General features: G+C 52.9%; 1 protein-coding gene across 1 annotated transcript in view; it reads right to left on the reverse strand.

Moving 5' to 3' along the window:
• Window positions 1-210: 210 nt before the first annotated feature.
• Window positions 211-16,169, reverse strand: part of FAM222A (family with sequence similarity 222 member A) — a 55,870-nt gene continuing 39,911 nt past the window's right edge. The window contains exon 3 of the mRNA XM_012469113.2: window positions 211-2,699. Coding sequence (XP_012324536.1) covers window positions 1,423-2,699 — 1,277 coding nt within the window. The 3' untranslated portion in view covers window positions 211-1,422. The remainder of the gene's footprint in view (window positions 2,700-16,169) is intronic.

Consider the following 16,169-nt stretch of genomic DNA (forward strand, 5'->3'; position numbering starts at 1 on the left):
TGTGTGCTAAATGACAGTGTCCATCTTGAAAGAGCTGGAAGAGGCGGGGCACTGAATGCAGAAGGCCCCATGCACAGTAGTACCAGGAGGTTCCTGGCCTGCTTCCCTCCCGGCTGCAAGCCGGTCAGCTGGGCGGAGACAGCCCCTTTCACTGCTAAGGGGAGGAAGAAAGAAAACGAAAACAAGAGCTACAAAAGCAAAGCCGACAGCTGAGGCACCATCTGTGTTTTCCTTTTTTTTCTTTCTCTTCGTTTTTAAAACAATATAGTGCAGACTGCACTTCTCACAGTAGAATATAATGGTCAATTTTAGTATAAAAAAAAAACATTCTCAGAGATTTGTAAATGCACTTAGTGCTTGAACAGGCCTTGGAGAAAGTTACAGTACCGCTTCCAGAGCGCCGGAGGGGCCAGGACTTGGGGACTTCATGAGGGGCTCCTGCCCATCTTCCCCCCTTGATCGTGTGGGACAGGCCTTGGAGGGGGGTTTGCAGGAAGGAGTTGGATTGGGCCTCCCAGTTAAAACCAGGAGGATCCCAAGAGATCCCTCAAAGAAGGCAAGGGAGGTTCTCTCTGAATGAGATCTAAGATCACAGGCCCATTGTTAGCCCCCGTCGTGCCTTTGTGCGAACAGGAAAATGACGCCCCTTCCTCAAGATTGGAAAATTGTAATAAATATAGAAGTTTGGGTGAAAGTAGTGTCTCCTTGGACAGGGTGCCCTTGTGCAGTGCACAGCTTGCATAACTGTACCCAGAAGCCCTATAAGATGTATTAGAGGGAAGGGGGAAGATGGTAGTTCAGGGTTTGGAAAATGGGGATGGGGTGCAACTCTGTTAGGAAGGAATGGTGGGGTGGGAGGAGGAACAGGGGACTGGTGTAGTCCCTGGGGCCTCTGTTAGAGTGGTGGGGAGACACTTAGGGCCCAGTGACTTCCTATCGGCCCCCTGTGCCCTTTTACAGAATACTGGGGAGCCAGTGTGGGGAGGCACAGCTGCCTGACTCCTGGGGGCTGCTTTGCCCTCACGCTGATTCTGGTGTGCCCTTCTCCTCCCACACCCCACCTTGGCCTGGGCCCCTGTCCCAGGAGACCCAGAAAAAACCATTCCTGTTTTTGAGTGGTTTCTCTCTCCCTGTCTCTGCCAGCTTAGATAGAGGAAGGCGTGGATGTCAGTGGCTGCCTCCCCGCTCCACGGCCCTCCCTGTGTCCTGGGGCAACCCACAGTGGGGAGGGGCCTTGGTGTGTGAGATCACCCTGCCCCCCTCCATCTGGCCACAGCGAGGCACCAGCCGGCCTGGCTTCCCTGTGGGCATCAGCAGGCACAGGGTGGGGCTGAGCACCCCTTCGAGCTGCCCACCCTGTTCTGCGGCCTGCCTCCTGGCTCCACACCCCGTCCGAGTGTCCGTGCGTCCGCAGAGCAGGCCTTATCTGTAGACAGGCAGGCGGATGTGGGCATGTTGGTGGTCGAGTAGCCGGGGCACCGCCACCGTCTCGTAGCCCTTGCCCAGCATCTGCTCTTTGATGCAGGGCGGCCGGATGTCATTGATGAGATACTCCAGCGACTGGAGGCTGCTGCTCAGCACTGACGTGTTGCACATGCTCTTGCTGGGCAGGCCCGAGAGGGCATCTGCGGGGGGCCCAGCCAGATCCCGGGCTGCCCCTGGCCCCAGCTCCGTGACTGCCACTGCCGCCGCTGGGTTGTAGCAGTCGCTGGTGGGGGTCACCAGCACACTGTTCCAGGGGGCCGCAAAGTACTGGCCCACAGTGAAGCTGGTGGGCAACCCCACACCACAGTTGAGGGGCGACCTGCTGGCCCGCTCATACGCCCGGCCCCCGCAAGTCTCGGGGGACTTGCTGGCCACTGTGCTCCCGCTGTAGGCACGCAGTGGCTGGGGCGGCGGTGGGGGTGGTTTCTGCGGCCACAGCAGGTAATCTAGGCCGCTGTCTGCGTACCCTGCAGGCTTGGTGGCCCCAGCCAGTGTCAAGGCTGGGGTGGCTCCCTGGCCCAGCTCGGTGCCTTTCCGGCAGTCAGGCAGACCGGCTGCGGCTGAGTAGGCCATGCTGGGGAAGCTGGGCACTGGGCCGTGCTTGGCAGGGCTGGGATGGGGAACAGCCACGCCCTGGCAGGCAGGGGGTGCAGCGCCTGGGGCCTGGCACTGCTGGTTGAGCTGGTAGAGGAGGCTGTGGATGGAGGGCAGGTTAGAAGGTGGCAGGGGCAGGCCTCGGCCTGGCAGGGGGATGACGGAGGTGGCAGTGGCAGCTGCGGGCAGGCTGGGCGGAGGAGCAGGCACCTCGGGTGGCTTGGGGTAGGCCAAGGCCCCCAGAGTGCTGGGCGCTGGGTAGGGCGCGATGCCCACCTGCACAGCAGCGGGTGACAGCTTGGTCCGCTTGCCCTCGGCGCTCTTGAGCACACTTTTGGCGGGCCCAGCCGGTGCAGCCACACTGGAGGAGGAGACCGCAGCCTTGACGATGGCCAGAAGGCCCTGGTAGCCAGCGGTGTGCTGTGGGTAGGGGCTGTAGCGCTGGCCGCTGGTGTCATAGCCATTGACTGTGCGGCTGAGGTGCTTGTGCTGGGGCACACGGATGTTGGTAGGGAAGATCTTGATGGACAGCGGGCTGTTGGCCACCTTCTCAGCGTAGGCATCCAGCTCTGCCGGGCTCGGGTAGCGGGAGGAATGCATGGCGCTGGCTACCGCCTCACCTGTGGGAGGAAAGCACGTGTGAGAGCCCATGGGAGGCCACGCCCACCTCTTCCTGCAGGGCTCACGAGCCCCTCCCCACACTAATTTCCCATTCATTTCACTCTTCCTTATTCCTTCTACATTTTTCAACTTTGGATTTAAGTGTAAGGTGCAGGGAATTGCCTGCATCATAAGCTTGATGAACTTTGACAAAAGGAAAACACCTGCTTTATGGGACCCAGGCCAAGAGACAGGACATTGCTAATCCCCTGCAGGGTCCCTAAGCCCCTCCCAGCCTCTAACCACACCCACGCTGACCTAACCGTTACTGTGGATTGGCTGTGGCTGGCTTGTGTACGTGGTGAGATGGAATTCTACATGTGCTTATTTGCACCTGGCTTCTGTCACTTCCTACTGTGTGAGACTCATCCAGGTGGCCGTGTGGGAAGTAGTTCGGTCTGTCTCGTTGCTGTGTGGTACTTGTGTGACTATGCTGCAATCTGTTCATCATTTCTGTTTTTTATTTTTAAAGACAAGGTCTTGCTCTGTTACCCGGGGTGGAATGCAGTGGTGCAATCATGGCTCACTACAGCCTCGACCTCCTAGGCTTCAGCGATCTTCCCACCTAGCTTTCTGAGGAGCTGGGACCATAGGTACGCGCCACCACACCTGGATAATTTTTGTATTTTTTGCTGAGATGGGGTTGTGCCATGTTGGCCAGGCTGGTCTCAAACTCCTGAGCTCAAGTAATCCTCCCGCCTCGGCCTCCCAAAGTGTTAGATTACAGGCACAAGCCACTGTGCCTGGCCCATCCTTTCTATTCTTGATGGCATTTGGGTTGTTACTGGCTGATAGAAATAGTGCCACAGGCTGGGTGAGGTGGCTCACACCTGTAATCCCAGCACTTTGGGAAGCTGAAGTGGAAGGATTGCTTGAGCCCAAGAGTTCAAGATCATCCTGGGCAACAGAGTGAGAGACCCTGGCTCTATGGAAAAAAAAAAATTAGCCAAGCATGGTGGTGCATGCCTGTTGTCCTAGCTACTTTGGAGGCTGAGGTGGGAGGATCACCCGAGACCAGGAGATGGAGGCTGTAGTAAGCTGTGACTGTGCCACTGCATTCCAGTATGGGCGATTGAGCAAGACCTTGTCTTAAAAAAAATAAAAGTAAATAAATATAGTGCCACAGCCCCTAGCACATGCAGAGTTCTGTTGGAAATATGCCCAGGAATGGAATTTCTAGGTCACAGGGGAGAGGCTTCTGCTCTGCCTGGCTTTGGGAGAAAATGCCTGTTTGCCCGTGAGGCTGTGCCAGGCTATACTCCCACCCGCAGAGCACAGGAGTTCCAGTGGCCCCACAACCCTGCCAGTGCTTGGTGTCATCTTTCATTCTGTCACTGCTGTGGGGGACATTCCTTCCTTTTAACCCTTTTATCCTCCCCCTGCCTCCCTTCCTCGCCTGTGAAACAGGATGATGACCCCTTGCCCACCTCATGGGCTGGTTAAGCGTGCTCCTATGTGAATACAGGGCAGATGGGGCCTAGTGCCAGGGTGAGTTGCTGCTAGTGGCTTCCTCCTCACTCAGTCAAAAGCCAGGTGAGGAGGAGGGGCTCTGCCACCCCTTGCTCTTGCTTCCTGAGTCTACCCTCCCTGAGTCTACTGGTCACCTGCAAGGCCAGTGTGGCTGCCACTGCCTTTTTAGTGAGCCATCTGCATGGGGCTAAAGGGTATACTCTGTGCGGCAGGCTGACTGTCCCCACCATAAGTGGACACAACTGGCCTTGCCATAAGGGAAGAGGGCCATGGCGGGCAGACTCCTGCCCCCATCCAAAGCCCTCCTGGTCCTGAGACATTCCCAAGGATAGCCCATGACCTTCCCAGGGCCGAGGGCATGTGGAGATGGTGGTGGTGGAATTGCATGAGGCAGATGGAATGGCCCTGGGCATGTAGTTTGCCCAGCTGAGCCTCAGTTTTCCCACCTGTATAATGGGGGTCATGATCATGCCAGGTCTGCAAGGTGGCCTCAAGGAGTGGCAGCGCCAGGGGGCTCAGTAGGGGATGAGGTGCATGATAGGTGCTTGGAGCTCATGACTCTCGGGGTGCTTGGAAGAGGAGCTTCACCACTCAGCCTCTGCTTCCTCATCTGTAAATTGGGTGAAACTGCTAATACTACTTCCCAAGGTGGCTGGGAGGGTTTGACAGGTCATGTGTGGTAGATGGCATTAACAAAAGCTGGTGTTCTGTGAGTGTATTAATACCCTTCTCGTCTGCCCAGAGGGCCCTTCCAGAAAAGAAAGGGGCAGGGGGCTCATGCTGCCCTTCTGACGGGCACAGGTAGGACTGGCATCGCAGCTGGGGACAGAGTGCAGACCTTGTTCCCTTCCCTAGGCCTCTCCACTGATCAGGAGCCTGCACACCATGCCCCATCCTTCCAAAGCATCGTCCCTGACACCCTGGCGGGACATGGGCTCCAGAGACAGCTTCCCAAAAAGAACTGCATCCCGGTTAAGTTCCGAGCCACCGGTGGAAGGGGTGAAGTGGGAGGAAGAAACAGATTTCAGGCAGAGGAAACAGCTGAGGCAAAGGCCCGGAGGCAGGGAAGTAGTAGGGGTGGGAACTGTAAATAACTCAGGAGGCACTCGGGAGCTTGGGGCAGGCTTGTGGAGAAGCCCAAGAGAGGTGGCCGGCCAGGAGTGCCACCAGCCCAAGCTGGAAGTGCCTTTTCACTGCAGGACAGTGGCTCTCGCTGCACAGGGCGCTCTGGCTGTGTGTGGGGACATGTTTGGCTGGCACAGCTAGGGCTGGAGGCCCTACTGGCATCAGGTGGGTCATGGCCTGGGATGCTGCTAAATATCCTATAATGCACAGGACAGCCCCGCCACAAAGAAGGGCCCCATCCCAATTGTCAGCAGGGCCAAGGGGGAGAAGCCCCGACCTGGGGCACTGGGCAGCCATGGCAGGTTGTAAGCAGGTTAGGGCATGGGCAGGCCTACGAGCCTAGGCAAATGAGCTTCAGTCGGCTCAGCTGCCTCCACCCCGGGGTGAAAGGTGTGGCCTGACCTGGGCAGGGCAGCGGGGAGTGAAGTGGGCGGCTCTCCGACCATCTGGCTTCACTGCGGCTGGGCAAGTAGACCGGCCACAGCCCCCACCCTGACTCTGCCCGGGGCAGCCCCCTCCTAAGTGGCCTAAAATAAACTCGGTGTGGAGAATGGAAATGTCACTTTGGCCAACGGGGGAATCTTTCTCCAAGATTGGATTTAAACTACATTATACAAGCAATTTCATGGGCACTTAGCGCCACTCGGAGAGTCCCGCAAAAAAGGGACCAGCTCTTCATTTACCAGCCATAAATCAGCAGTTGCTATAATGAGCACAAAAATGTCACTTTTATGCAATTTTACAGATGAACAAAACTGGTGAAATTAACTGTGGTAACCTACTGGAGTCAGCAAAAGCAGCTGCCGGGGAAAAAAAATTATATCTGTATGTATTTTTGTTCCTCTTAAAGTCTCTTCCCAAGCAAGTTTCTGCCACTGTGGTGTGAAAACTCATTTGTCCTCACCATTATACTTTCATTTGGAGTTTATCTTGAGTATCCAATGAGCCACCAACTGTGAAAATGATTAAATCTACAAAATCTATCTAATAGATGGAATAAATTACATGTTTAAAACCTTAAAAACGAAAAAAAAAAGGAGTGCCTGTTCCTAGTCCCCATTCACTGAAAGGAAGGGCATTTTGCCGGCCTTCTGGTGGAGCTGATGGTAGCGCCGTGATACAGAAGCTCATTTGGTCAGTGTCTGGTATGTGCTAGGCTCCATGCCCATGGCATGCCTGCCTGCCTGCCTGTCTTCCTTCCTTCCCGCCTTCCCACTTTCCCTTCCTTCCTTCCTCTCTCTTTCTCTCTTTCCCTCCCTTCCTATCTCTTTCCCTCCCTCCCTTCCTTCCCTTCTCCCGACAAGGTCTCAGGGTGTAGAGTATAGTGGCACGATCATAGCTCACTGCAGCCCCCACCTCCCAGGCTTAAGCAATCCTCCTGCCTCAGCCTCCCATGTAGCTGTGACTATAAGGGATGCGCCACCACACCTGGCTAATTTTTGTATTTTTTGTAGAGATGGGGTCTCACTATATTGCCCAGGCTGGTCTTGAACACCTGAGCTCAAGTGATCCTCCCACCTTGGTGTCTCAAAGTGCTGGGATTTCAGGCCAGCCCTTTGAGATGCCACCGTGCCCAGCCTCCGTGGCTTTTCTTGACGACTCGTGTTTGGAGGCCCCAACAACCCAGAGGTGGGAGGTGGTCCCCATTTTACTGATGAGGAAACAAGTTATGGCATTTGGCAGCTAGCCTCCATGATCTGCCACCCACACCAATGATTTTGATACTTCCTGGTATTCATGCCCTTGTCCAGTCCCTGGGACCCACTCCAAACAGGACTGACCTGTGTAACTAGTATGATATTCTGGAATTGAAAGAATACAGCTTCCAGGGCTCAGTCATAAAAGTGGTTGTGGCTTCTTCCTTGCTCAAGCCATTTGCTCTGAGGGAAGCCACTGCTGTGTCAGGACACTGGAGGAGCCCATGGAGAGAGAGGCTCACGTGGCCACGAACTGCAGCCTTCAGCCAAGGTGGTCATCTGAGACTTCTTGGAAGCAGACCCTCCAGCCCCAGTCAGGCCTTCAGATAAGAGTGCAGCCCTGGCCGATATCCTGGCTACAACTTCATGAGAGACCCTGAGCAGAACCACTCAGCCAAGCTGCTCCCAATTTCCTAAGCCACAGAAACCCTGAGAGATACTAAGTGACTGTTGCTGCCTTGAGCCACCAAGTTGTGCTTGTCACACAGCAGCAGGTGACTCATGCAGGCCCCGCTGTACACAGAGGGAAGTGGAAGCTCAGAGGTTCCCAAGAGCACACACACAGCAAGGGTGGAGCTGAGATTTGGGCCCAGTGTGTCTGCTTTCCAGGCTGTCTTTACCCTACCTCCACCCAGAGGCAGGGCAAAGCCCTTCATGAGGCTCTCCCTCCTCCTCTTCCCTAGAATCAGGAGGAGGACAGTACTGAGGAGTGACCACAGAGACAGCCTAGAGGCTCAACGAGGCAGGGAGGCCACCCATCAGAGGCCACCCAGGCAGCTCTCAAGCCTGCCCTGGGCTTCTGCCTTGCACCTAGCAACTGCTAGCTGGTGGGCCTGAGCCCCAGTCCCTCCTAGAGATGGGCTTGGGGGAGCTGCTCAGTCCCCCAACATGCTTTGAATGTGAGTGCCTTCAGGTGGGGCATGGGCCTCCAGGTCGCTGGAGTCCCTGCCTTAAGCCTGGCCTGGCCACAGTGCCCCAGTGGCCTGTGGAAGCCTTTGGGTTTGCAGCTCCTCCTTTACATATTGTTCCCTGAAGGACTTTCTCCTGAGCCCACCCATGGGTGCCTCAAACCCAGCCTGTTCTGCCAGAGTACCGATGGAGGTGGCTTGGGGCCCCAGGCTCCTTGGGGCCCTGACCCCAGCTTGGTGAAGGCTCTAGACTCTCCCTTGAAAGTGGGCCCGGCTGCGAGCGTTCAGTGCGGTTGCATAGCCCCGTTTTGGTAAACGTAGTAGTGACAGGAAAAGGCCTCACATGAAGGAAGTGGGTGAGCCTGCGGGCTGGGGCAGGCTTCTTAGCAGTGGCAAGGATGGTGGAGAGGGACCTGTGGCCTCGTGACTCCATTTTATTGAATAGGATGCCATGTACTGCTGGTACTTAGAGACAAAAAAAAAAAAAAAGGATGCCACGGAAATGGCTCCGTGTGACTCATGGCTGGGTCGCAAGAGGCAATGTGGCTTCTACCTGCAGTGTGTTCTCTCGGGATCTCCACCCTTAGAACCTGGCCACCGTGTTCTGACAAAGCTGAGGCCTAACACATGAGCACACAGGTTGTCAGAAGATTTCCATGGCCCCTACCCCCACCAGGACATCACGGGGCAGCTGCACCCTCCCCACTGTGCCCTGCCCCCATTCCTGACCATAAGTGACTGTTTGGCACTGCTGAGTTTTGGGGTGACTTACTCAACAGCCACAGTAACCAGAATAGCAGGGTATGGGGACTGAGTGGCAGGACAGAGGGGCACCTGGCTTGGACAGGGTGGTCAGCAAAGAAGGCTCCTCTGATAATGTGGCTTTGGAGTACAGATTGGAGGGAGGTAGGGGAAGGAGCCCTGCGGATAGCCGATTGAGGGTAGTCTTGGTGGGTGGGGGTGGTGAGTGCACAGGATGTGGGACCTGGTGCAGCTGGGGAAGCAGTCGGGGGTGGGGGCTGGAGAGGTGGGAATGCAGTACAAACCGGCAGGCCGGGTCGCGGTGTTTCCTCCACGTTGGAGGGTTCTGAGCAGGGAAGAGACAGTTCTTCCTAAGACTCCTCAGGCTGCTGGCTGGAAAGGGGCTGTGGGGACAGAGGAAGCGCTGGGAGCTGCCACACCCAGGGGCCCTCAGAAGCAGTGGGACTTGCTGGGCACTAAACATGAGGTTTGAGAGGCCCTGGCGATGTGGGGGATACAGACAGGGCAGGCACATGGAAAGAGGCGGCTCCCACGTGGCTGCCCAAGACCCTTGCAGGCTCTCTCCTTCTCTGGAAGGGGGTGGAACCAAGGCGTGAAGAAACAAGCCCCAATCGCTGACAACAGCCCGCCTGGGGAGAGGGAGCGGGTTATGTAATGGCAAGGGGATTTTATTTCTCTGTGCTTTTCTGTAATTGCCAGCAGCCAGTGACCGCGTATTGATTTAGGATGGGGGAGGGGCGCACAGCTCCCCGCCCTCCTCAGGTCCTGCCTGGAGCCTGGGGCAGTGCCCTTGGCGGCTGCATCAAAGCTCCTCTTACTCCCTTGGCCCTTCCTGGCTCCCCACCTAGCAGCTTCTGCTCCTGGGAAGAGCACAGAGGCCTGGGGGGCAGCCTTACAGTGCCTGGGGTTAGGGCTGCAGGTGGAAAGTGGACTCTTGAGCCATGGATCTGGTTCAGATCCCAGCCCTGCAGCACAGTGGCTGTGTGGCCTTAGGCACACCACTGTCTCTCTCTGAGCTTTCATTTTCCCTTGTGTAAATGGGTGAATGGTGTGCACACCTGGGAGGGTTCTGTGTGAGAGGTGTTATGAGGTGGCCTAGCTCAGTGCCTCCCCTCAGTGGGCGTGTGTTGCGGGGAGCCCCCTCCACTTCCTCCAAGCTCCCAGCTGCCTCTCTTAACGCCCACCACTGAGGTCATGCCTGTGTGAATCTGAGCTGCACAGGTGGCATTCAAGGCCCTGGCCACCTGGCCCAGGCCTCCTTCCCACAGGGCCCTGGAGCCACACACGGCATCCCCCACTTCCTCTCATATGCCATCCTCTGTGGACTCTCCCTCCAGGCCAGGCACTGTGCCAAACCCTCATGGCCTTGCCCTTCCGCAGTCCTCCTGGCAGCCCTAGGAGGTAGGCCCCGGGTTTCAAAAGAGGAGGTCAGATGTTCAAGGAGTGTCAAGCAGGGGTCACAAACAAATGCCTAGAGAGGACAGATGGCAGGGATGGCTTGTCCTGTCCAGAGAACGTTCACATTTAAAACGGTGTTCAAATACCAAGCAGGGCCAACCACACACTAGGTGGGCAGGATGTGGCCAGTCTGAGACCTCTGGTGGTGCAGAGAGGATCTGCGAGCCCGGATTTGAGCCCAGGTCATCCATCCCACCAGTGGGCAGTGTGGTCCCTGTGGCTCAGGCCCTCTTTCCTCCATAACCAAAGCCTCACTGGTCCTTTAGGGTAACTGATGCGCTGCCTCCCATGCTGACCATCTGGATAGACTGCTCTCCTGGTCCGCGTCTGTTTCCCGTGCCCCACGCCCCCATGCGAAGGGCCTCATCTGTGGGTCCTAGCACCTGATCCAAAGTGGTGAACGTGAGACTCGGGGGAGCTGTCCACGAGGCAGGGACAGCTTCCACCCAGTGCTCCACCATGCACTGGTGTCCACTGTGGTGCGTGCTACACGGTAGGAGCTTTTGTTGTGTGCTGGACAAATGCAGTAAGAGGGGTTGTCAAGAAAAAAAAAGAAGAAAATAAGATAAAAAGAAAAAAAAGAGGGGTTGTCTACATAGCCCCAGCCCACTGGCTCTCCTGACCCTCAGGTCTCAGCCGAGGTGTCCCCCAGCTAGGCAGCCCCTGACGTGCCCTCTTAGGACCCCTTGCTATAGCTGTCAGTCGACTTTTCTCCTGGGCCAGATTTGGAGACCTTCAAGGGCAGATCCTGTTTTTTTCTCACCACTCTGACGTCTAAATAATCGCGGGCACCACCGAGGGGGCTTGGGAAGCATCCCATGGATGGTGGCTCCAGGGCCAAAGAATCCCATGTTCCCAGGCCTTTGGGAGGCTACAGGGCCCACCAGGCAGCATCTGGGCTCAGATGTGCAGAAACCAGGGTGCTCCTCACTGTGCACTGGGCCACTCCTTCCCCTGCTCTGCCTCTGCCTGCCGTGGCCCCCATTAAAGGCTTGTCGGGAAATTTAAAAGGCTGGCTGGAAGTGCTGGGTGAGCTGCCGCTGCCATTAACTTAATGTTATGGGCCTTTTACAGGTGTGTTAAATAGACGCGGTTATTAACGAGTATATTAAGCCAATTAAAATCAGCCCTTTGAGTGGGATTTAATGTTGCTACAGGGAGACACAAGAGCGGGTCTTCCAGAAGCTGAGGAGGGGGCAGGGCAGATGGAGCGGGTTGGGTTGTGCTGGAGGGACCACGGAGCACCAAGGAGCTTGGACAGCAACGCTCTGCACCACAGGGCCTGTGATAAGGGACCCCAGTTCCCTACCGCAGACATGGGCCAGGCAGGACCAGGCTAGGTCCAGGGGGAGGCGTGTGTTCTCCAGCCCTCACCACCCTGTGAGGTGCATTCTGGGGCTGCCCGCATTTGACAGAGAAGCAGGCTGAGGCTTGGAGAGGGCAAGGCACCTGTCCAAGGAGCCGGGAGTGGCAGACAGGAAGCTTGGAGCTGGGTTCTGCTGGCACCGGAGCTACCTCCTGGGTCCCCCTGCTTCACTGGGCCTGCCTCTGGAGAAGGGGTTCCCTTGGTGGACCTCAGCTTTCTGGACGGTAGAATGGAGTGAACGCCCGCCTTCCCATAGGAGAATGGAATGAAAGGTATGCTAAGCACATAGTAGGTGTTCACCCAGTGTAATTTCTTTCTCAAGCCATTGCACAATTTGTCTACTGCCTCCTTTGTTAGGGCTCAGGGTACTGTCTGTTTTGAAATGGGGGAGTAAGGGGTGTCCAGGGCTTCTCCAGGACGGAAGGGGTCCCTGGCACAGGGCCTGGTCCCAGCCCCAAGCCTGCTGGGGGGAGCAGCTCTACATCTGCATTCCCCTTCACTGCCACACTCTGCCCTTGGAGGTGGCAGCCTCCTGAATGCTCAATTAACGTGACACTAATTAGCTGGTGGCAGAGGCAGAATCCCTAATGAGGTCGCCCAGGAGGAGGGGCAGGGATGGCGGCTGGGCTAGGGCAGACACAGCTGTTCTCCAGCTTCTATGGAAGGGGTACGGAGAGGGGCAGGAGTGGCTGCTCCGTACCTTCCTGGCTGTCCCAGGGACCCTGCCCCTGTTCCAGCACACTGGCTGGGGTGGTAGCCTGAGGGCCTTTGAGGTCAGCTGCAGGTGTGAATCCACGTGCCCCAGTGACCAGCCAGGGAACCTCAGGGAAGTGACCACAGAGCTCCTGATGTCGGTTTCCCCTAAGGGCAGGGGACTGGAGATTAAATGACTGAATGTATGTCAGCCAGCCTGCTACAGGTGTTCAGAAAAGGCAGGCCACCTTCCTTCTAGCTCTTTCTGGGCTGGAACTGGCAGTGGAGGGTGGCAGTGAACAATGGTCCCTGTCTCTCATTCTCTTAACACGTACACACACGCAAGCTACATACAGTGCTTAGATGCTCACATATGTGCCCAGACATTCAGAGACACCCTGCAGATAACAAAGACAGTCAGGTGCTCCGGTCACACGTTTATCCACACACACACCTTCCCCACACCACAGCCCTAGAGCTGCCCAAGTGTCCCTGCAGGTGGGGCTGGGGGCACTTTAATCCCTCTCCAGCCTGACTTTCTTGATGCTCCCATGTGCCTCAGTTTCCCTTGCCTACTCCCTAGCTGGGCTCTGTCTTTGGAAGCCCATACCATATTCTCTTCCTGTGCCCAGGGCCCCAGATTTGTCTGTATTCTCTGTCTTGTCCTGATGTTGCCGCCTGTCCTTTTGCCTTCAGCCCAGCCTCATCTCTGCCCTCCTCCAGACACAGACCTATTCCTGTCTGTCTCCAGCCACATACGTTTTGTTCTGACTCACCTACCCATCCCGTCCCCACCCCTGGCTCCCTGCCGCCCCACATCCGCGGCTCTCTATTCTGGACACTGGTCCATTGTAAGTGTTGCAGACACCCACTCTCAATTTGTGGCTTGGCTTGTCTTTCATGGTGGGCCAGTTTTAATTTTAATGTGGTCCAGCTTGTCTTTTTTTTCTCTCATTTTGGAAGTCCTTTTTATCCTGGGGATGATACTCTCCTTCATTTTCTTCAAAGAATGATATGGTTTTGCTTCCCATGAGTTAGATTTCTAGTTTGCCTGAGATTCCTTTCTAGGTATGGTGTGAGGTAGGGCTCCTCTGTCACTTATTCCCTGTGGGTAACCACTTGACCCAGCATGGCATATGTCTCCCCAATGATCTGCAACCTCTGCTTTGTCTCCTGGTCTTTGTGCTGATCCCACTGTCTCAACTTTAAGCTGTAACAGGACAAGCCCCTTCCCCAATGCTGATACTTCTTTCTCAACAGTGCCTTGGCCATATTTGGTCCCTGTGTTTTTATCAATTCAGTCAGCTTTTGAGTTACAAACAAACACATAAGTGCTCAAGATATAAGGATTGGATTGAATTTTTTTTTTTCCATTTGAACCTGTCTATACACATGAAATATTTCTAAGTTTATTTATGTCTTTAAAAATATATCACAATTGGCCGGGCGTGGTGGCTCATGCCATAATCCCAGCACTTTGGGAGGCCGAGGCAGGCGGATCACGAGGTCAAGAGATTGAGACCATCCTGGTCAACATGGTGAAACCCTGTCTCTACTAAAAATACAAAAATTAGCTGGGCATGGTGGCGTGCACCTGTAGTCCCAGCTACTCAGGAGGCTGAGGCAGGAGAATTGCTTGAACCCAGGAGGCGGAGGTTGTGGTGAGCTGAGATCGCGCCATTGCACTCCAGCCTGGGTAACAAGAGTGAAACTCCATCTCAAAAAAAAAAAAAATCACAATAAATTTACCTTCGCTATGAAGGCCATTTGCCTCTTTTGTCAATTTATTTTAGGTTCCTTAATAAATTGTAAGAGTTTCATAACTTAGAAGAAATGGACAAATTCCTAGAAAGACATCAACTACAAAGACTAACTTAAGAAATCAAAATCTGAATAGACCAAGGTCTTCATGACCTTGGGTTATGCAAAGCCTTCTTAGATAAAAATACCAAAAATACAAGTGACCAAATTCAAACCTTTGTGCTTCAAAGGATACCACAAAGCAAATGAAGACAACTCTGTAACAAGTAGAGATTGAATTAGCAATAATGAAAAGCCCAGACCTAGATGGCCTTGTGTGTGAATTCTACCAAGCATTTAAATAAGAATTACTCACAGCCTCTTCCATAGACAGAGTAGAAGAGAGAACACTTCCTAATGAATTATGTAAGACCAGTATTACCCTAATTCTAAAATCAAAGATAGTACACACACAAAATTATCAACTTATAGCCCTCATGAATATAGACGCAAAAACGAACAAAATACTAGCAAACTAAATCCAGTCACTTAGAAAAAGGATTATATGCCATGACCAAATGGGACTTATCCAAGGAATGCAAGGTTGGTTCAACATCCAAAAATCAACTAATGTTAATACCACATTGATGGAAGGATAACTACCACATGTTCATCTCAATAGACACAGAGCATTTGCCAAATCAATATCCCTCATGATAAAAATGCTCAACAAACTATGAAAACTACATAGTTAACATCATACTTCATGGTAAAAGACTGAATGCTTTCCCTCTACAATCAAAGTATCTTTCCACTCCTATTCAACATTGTATTAAAAGTTTTAGCAAGAGCAATTCAACAAAAATAAATAGAAGGCATTCATATTAGAAAGAAGTAAAATCATCTCTATTCACAGATGATGACATTATCTTGTATACAGGATACCCTAAGAAATTCACTAAAAAACTATTAGAATAAAGAAGTTCAGCAAGGTTGCAGGAAACAAGATCAATATACAAAAATCAGTTGTCTTTCTATATACTCACAATGAACAATCCAAAAATAAAATTAAGAAAATTCCAATTACAGCAGCATCAAAAAGAATAAAATACTTAGGAATAAATTTAACAAAAGAAGAGTAAAACTCAAAATATGAAAACTACAAAACATTCTTGAAAGAAATTAAATAGGAAGACACCCATGTTCATGGATTGGAAAACAATAATAAGATGGCAATATTCCCTAAGTTGATCTACAAATCCAAAGCAAATCTATCAAAACCTTAGCTAGCTTCTTTGCAGAACTTGACAAGCTGAGACTAGACTTCGTGGGACTCAGAATAGCCCAAACAATCTTGAAGGAGGAGGACAAAGCTGGAGGATTTACACTTTCTGATTTCAAAACTTAATATGAATCTGTAGGAATCAAGACACTATGGTACTGGCATAAAGATGGACATGTAGATCAATGGAAGAGAAAATCCAGAAATAAACCCTTACATTTATGGTCAACTGATTTTCAAAAAGAAGCAAAAACAACTCAGTAGCAGAAAGATTGGTCTCTTCAACAAATGGTGTTGGGACAACCAGAAATCTATATGCAAAAGAATGAAGTTGGATCCTTTCCTCATGCATGATGTACACAAAGCTTAAAATGAATTACAGACCTAAATGGAAGAGCTAAAACCAGAAAACTCTTAAAACACAGGAGTATATCTTCATGACCTTGGGTTATGCAAAGCCTTCTTAGATAAAAACACCAAAAATAAAAGTGACCAAATTCAAACCTTTTGTGCTTCAAAGGGTACCACAAAGCAAGTGGAGACAACTCCATAACGGGAGAAAATATTTGCAGGTCATACACCTGATAAAGAACTTGTATCTAGAATATATGAAGAAGTTTTACAACTTAATAAAAAGATAAATTGCTGAATTTAAAAATGGACAGGCTAGGTGCAGTGGCTCATGCCTGCAATCCCAGTGTTTTGGGAGGCTGAGGCAGGAGGATCACTTGAGACAGGAGTTCAAAAACAGCCTGGACAACATAGTGAGACCCCATCCCTACCAAAAATTAAAAAATTATCTGAGCATAGTGGCATGAGCTTGTAGTCCCAACTACACAGGAGGCTGGGGTGGGAGGATCACTGGAGCCCGGGAGGTCGAGGCTGTAGTGAGCTGTGACCACACCACTGCCCACCAGCCAGGGTGACAG

Source organism: Aotus nancymaae, unplaced genomic scaffold, assembly GCF_030222135.1.
Source record: "Aotus nancymaae isolate 86718 unplaced genomic scaffold, 86718_ANA_hifiasm-v0.15.2.pri h1tg000021l, whole genome shotgun sequence".
Classification (NCBI taxonomy): Eukaryota; Metazoa; Chordata; class Mammalia; order Primates; family Aotidae; genus Aotus; species Aotus nancymaae.